Below are 4,965 nucleotides of genomic sequence, written 5' to 3'. Positions count from 1 at the left end.
GGAGCAGGCGAAGGTTGACCGGGGGGGGGCCGCTTGCCTCCACCCTGTACCCGTGCTACGGGAGGGTGGGGGGGCGGGCGGGCAAGCAGTCCTGAGGGCCTGGGTCTCGCTGGCACGTGAGCAGCTGGGATGGCCTGGGACCACGCCAGGACACATCGCTCCTTCTGTCCCTGGCGGCCAGGCCGACTCTGGGGGCAGGGGATGCACGGGCCGGGCAGAGGGAGGCTGCTGAGCCTGTGCTGGGCCTCGGCCACCGCAGGCAGCTGAATCGGCTCGGCAAGCAACGTGGCTGGAGAGCCTGCGGCGCTTTGGCTGGAGCGGTGGCCCGGGGCCACGGCACTGCTGCTTCAGCACAAAACCCCGTGGCGGCCAGGTGTCTGGAACAGCCGCTGCCCTCCACCCCGGCCATCACAGCCGCGGGTCAGGGATGCCCAGGGTCGTTATCCAGAACCTGGAGGCTGCTCTGTGCTGGGACGCTTTTGTTCTCTGATGGACCTCCTTGTGAGGAGGAGGAGGAGGAGGAGGAGGAGGAGGAGGAGGAGGGCCTCGGGTGCGCGGGGTGTCCCTGAGCCGTTTGCGGGAGCTGCCACCGTCCTGGCTCTCTCCACCAGAACGCCTATGACAACGTGACGGTGGACGTGGAGCTCTCGCGCCGGGAAGGCTGGCATTTTGGGGCCAAGCTGGTGAGGGGCGCCTACATGGAGCAGGAGCGGAGCCGGGCAGCCGAGGTCGGATACGAGGACCCCATCAACGCCACCTACGAGCACACCAGTGAGATGTACCACAGGTGGGAGGAGGCGGCCGCTCAGGGAGCCCTTGGCGGGGAAGGGGCCTGGCAGGGCCAGCCGGCAGGCAGGCGGCCAGACTGCGCCTCCCGCAGCCCCAGGGGCCGGCCGGCCGGCCGGCCGGCCGGCGTCAGCCTCTCAAGCCGTCCACGGCTCATGGCCCGGCTCGCCAGCAGACGGCTGGCCGTTCAGGACGGCGGGTGTGGCCCGGGGGCAGCACCGGTGCCAGGGAAGCTCCCAGAAGACTGCGGTGGGCCAGGCACCCTCCTGGCTTCTGCGGGGCAAAGGCGCCTCTTTTTGGTTCAGCCTCTTCAAGAGGTGGGTTTTTGCAAGCTTGGGAGGGTTTGTGCTCCAAACGCCGTGCTAGAAAGGAATTGTTTTCAGTGGCTGTGCGCTGCCTTGATGGGGCGGCATTCAAGGGTCACTCATGAGCAGGAGCAGCCACTCTTCCTGCAGGTGCCTGGACTACATCCTTGAGGAGATTCGGCACAGCCGGAGGGCCAACGTGATGGTGGCTTCCCACAACAAAGACACCGTCGAGTTCACGCTTCGCAGGTATGTCAGCGGCAGGCAGCCCTGGGGAGGCTCCCGGCAGCGTCCCGGGCAGGCCGAAGGCCAAGGGGGGGCAGTGACCCTGACGGCTGCCCTTGCCTGCAGGATGGCGAGCCTCGGCCTCCACCCCGCTGAGAACAAGGTCTACTTCGGGCAGCTCCTGGGCATGTGCGACCAGATCACCTTCCCGCTTGGTGAGTCAGTGCAGCCAGATGGCGCTCCGAGAACTGGAAGGGCCTGAGGCGGCCCACCCTCTGCTCCTGCCGGGAGAGCTTCCTCCCCAGATGCACCTTGGAGAAACGGAGAAACAGAGCGAGTCAGAAGGGGCCTCCTGGCCATCTCGTCTGACCCCCGGCTCCGCTTATGACGTGCCCACCATGGCTGTCTTGCCCTCCAAAGGCTTTGCATTACAATTCCCATCGTCCCCTGCCAGCACGGGGCATTTGCCCCATTTGCATGTTCGGCCAAGCTTCCGGAGCCCCCTGTGGCTTCCCCAGCGTTGGTCTTTGGAACGTCCCAGGTGCACACCTCTGCGCAGTGGCTCAGTCTTGGTCTGCTGCTGCACCTCTCCTGGCGTTTCCTTGCTGCTCGCCGGGGCACCCGGGCCGCAGGGCCGGCCGGTTCATCCCCTCCATGTGCCAGGGTCTCCGCTGGGGCTGCCCAGCCCCGCTGGCAAAAGCCCCGCATTGAACCGGATAGCATACAACACATGAGGAGCGCACCACCTCCCCAGCCCCGAAGGTCCACTGAGGCCTTGATCGCGAGGCCCACACACGCCCAGGCAAGCCGGCATCCGTGGGGAAGGCACAGGTGCTTTGCTCGAAGCCGAGGAGGTGGCCCACGCACTGGAGCAAGCGCAGGTGGTGGTCCGGGGCGGAGGAGCCGGATGCGCCACCTTGGGAGGCCTGCAAGCTGCGCCAGCCTGCCCTGCGTCGCCTTGTTCCTTCCCGCTTAGAGACTCGGTCTGCCCGTGCTTTCGAAGATGCCGCAGTCCCGTGCCCCGGCGCCAGGGCGGCCTGCGTTCTGCTTCCCAGCAGGCTGGCTGCGCCCGGCCCCAGACCGAGCACGAGTGCCGAGGCTCACCTGCGCTTCTCCTCCCGCCTTCCCCCAGGTCAAGCTGGGTTCCCCGTGTACAAGTACGTTCCCTATGGACCTGTCAACGAGGTGCTGCCGTACCTGGCGCGGAGAGCCCAGGAGAACAAGGGCTTCCTGGCGCGGGCCAAGGAGGAGCAGGACCTGCTCTGGGCGGAGCTGAAGAGGCGCTTCTGTTCCGGCACACTGCTCTCTGCGCCAGGCTTGCCCTAGGGCCGCACTCCGGCGGCCTCGCCTGCGGGGGAGCAAAGCTGCTGAAAGCAAGCGCCCACCTCGCTGGAGAGGGCCCGGAGCACCGTGCCCCTTCCTCACACCCTGACATGGCCTCTGGCATGCTTTGTGTGGGGGCTGCTATGGAGGCGGGGGCTGCAACCCACTCCCCCGCCCAGCCCAGCCCAGCCCAGCCCGGCGGCCTGCCCAGCTCAGGCGTGTGAGAACAGCCTCCTGCGAGCCCGGCTTAGCCTTGTCAGCATCGAAGGGTGGAGTCGCGAATAAAGTTTCCTTGCAGAAGCGTCAGTGTGGCTGTGGGCTGTGTAGCGGTGCCTGCTGGGCGTGGGAAGGCCTGCAGTCCCGACCAGAGGGGGGCTGCCGCTTCCCTTGCATTGCGCAAACTGCGATGACTCCTGCTTTTTCGCAAGAACTCGGTGGTGGTTTGGGGCTCATCTCTCCCTGACTGCAGCAGCACCGAATGAACGCTGGATGGGGCCCCACATTAGTCCTGCTTAGAGTAGACCCATCCAAATGAATTAGACTCCCCGTCGACATGGGTGGGCAGCCTTTCTCCCCGTGTTGGACACCGTCACAAGCACAGCCCCCGCAAGCGATGGCAGGAGGTGGTTCTGTACCGGGTGCGTGGCAAGAACTGCGGGGCTGGGGGCCTTCAGCCTCCCACAAAGCGCCCCGGGTACTTCCAGGCGAACGACCGAACGGTGCAGCCCGCTGGAGAATTGCATCCCCCGGCTGCTTGGGGTCTCCCACTGCCCTGACTTCGTCAAAGCCCCCTTTTCCCCACTAGGGGGCAAGAAGGAGCGCCTCTTCAACGCAGCCATGGCTGTAACGGGTGCTAGACCGGGGAGGTCCCAGTTACACCAGTCTTTCCCAGCCCAGAGCCTTCCAGCTGTGCTGGGGCGGCACCTCCAGAAACAGGCTGCCCGTGCACACCAGTCGGCAGGGTGTGGGGGGCGGCAGCCTGTGTTCTGCTGCGGGGTTTCCTCGGGCAGTAGGTCGGAAGGGGACGAACAGGAGCGGTTGCCGTGCTCTTGTGCCAGGGCCCTGCCGCTCTTAGGCTAGTTTCCGTGATGCGCACGTGCGCAAGCGTCCTGTGCCACCTGCTCACCAAGACAGCTGAGGGTCGAAACGCTGCAACAAGAACCACCCCGTGCCAGAATATTCAGAAGCCAGGCCAACTGAAGGCAGGGCAGCAGTCCAGCCTGGCGGCTGAGGAAGATGGGTGTTGCGCCCTGCAAATGTGCCGGGCCCTGTGCAGGGGTGGGCTAGGGCGAGTCCTGCCCTCCCGGCCTCCCTCTTCAGGGGCACGGCTACTCCGCCATGGGCTTCTGCAGGGGAGCACCGCAAGGTGAGTGCGTCCAGACTAGCATTATGGGGCACAGGCCCACTTTCCCTGCTGCAGACGAGCTCTCAAAACACCTCGCACCTTCTGAAGAACAAAGAAATCTGAAGGAAAATGGTGTGGTTTCTGTGGTTAATGGTGTCTTCATGGCGTGGGCACGCAGGCCCAGTCAGCCGCCTGGTGGGGAAGGACTGGAGCAGGTGGATGGCCACAAAGCGGTTCCCCCATCCAGCCGTGCCAGGAAGGGCCTTCTGCCCGCTCTTGGGCAATCCGGAAAGCAGGAACAGAAAGAGGGAAGGAGGTCCCTCGAACAGGGATTGTGGTTCAGTAACAGGCCCAGTTCCGCAGGGGGTGGAATAGTTGCCTGTTTGGCAGTGACGCGTTCGAGTCGAGTCGGGCGCTTGGTGCCAGCCCCGAGGGTGATCCGCCATGGGGCGTCCCCGTGGCCGCGAGCAGGATGGGTCTCCCCACAGCAGGGGAAAGGGCAGCTACGTAGCCCCCCCACCCCAGATTCTGCTCCCAACTCCAAGTGGTGCTGAGGCAACAGCCGCCTCCCCGTATTAAAGGAAGCAGCCAGAAGGGGAGAACTGGCTGGACCATGAGGATGAGGCACGAGGGGATGACCCCAAGGTGCCTGCACAGCGCAGCCGCGAAGCTTTCCCGAAGCGATCATCGCCGGAGCTTGAGGATACCAAAAGCCCGAAGCCACAGGCCAGGAGGTTTCCTTTCCCAGCCAAGATCCTGGAGTGCAGGGTTCCCAGCCAACCACAGGCCCCGAGATGTGTGCCGCTTCCGCTCTAGTTCAGGCTGAACTTGGTATGGAACAGCCTTGGTCTTCCTGCATTTTGGGAGAAGGACGGGGCGTGACCTTGCCGAGTCTTCTTAATCTCAATGGCTTTTGCTACCATTGGTAGCCCTTCTGGGGTGATTCTGCGAGTCGGAGTCCAGGATACTGCCCTGCTGCAG

The 4,965-nt window shown here is 64.9% G+C and overlaps 1 protein-coding gene across 1 annotated transcript in view; it reads left to right on the top strand.

The window, feature by feature from the left end:
- The window catches only part of LOC123030376 (proline dehydrogenase 1, mitochondrial-like), a 16,142-nt gene extending 13,203 nt beyond the window's left edge, over window positions 1–2,939 (top strand). The window contains 4 exon segments of the mRNA XM_044444245.1: window positions 612–787; window positions 1,242–1,340; window positions 1,443–1,531; window positions 2,449–2,939. Of these exon segments, the coding sequence (XP_044300180.1) occupies window positions 612–787; window positions 1,242–1,340; window positions 1,443–1,531; window positions 2,449–2,642 (558 nt within the window). The 3' untranslated portion in view covers window positions 2,643–2,939.
- The last annotated feature ends 2,026 nt before the right edge of the window (window positions 2,940–4,965 follow it).

This window comes from Varanus komodoensis, unplaced genomic scaffold, assembly GCF_004798865.1.
Source record: "Varanus komodoensis strain SLA01 unplaced genomic scaffold, ASM479886v1 scaffold44_3, whole genome shotgun sequence".
Taxonomy (NCBI): Eukaryota; Metazoa; Chordata; class Lepidosauria; order Squamata; family Varanidae; genus Varanus; species Varanus komodoensis.
This window is presented reverse-complemented; position numbering and strand designations above follow the sequence as displayed.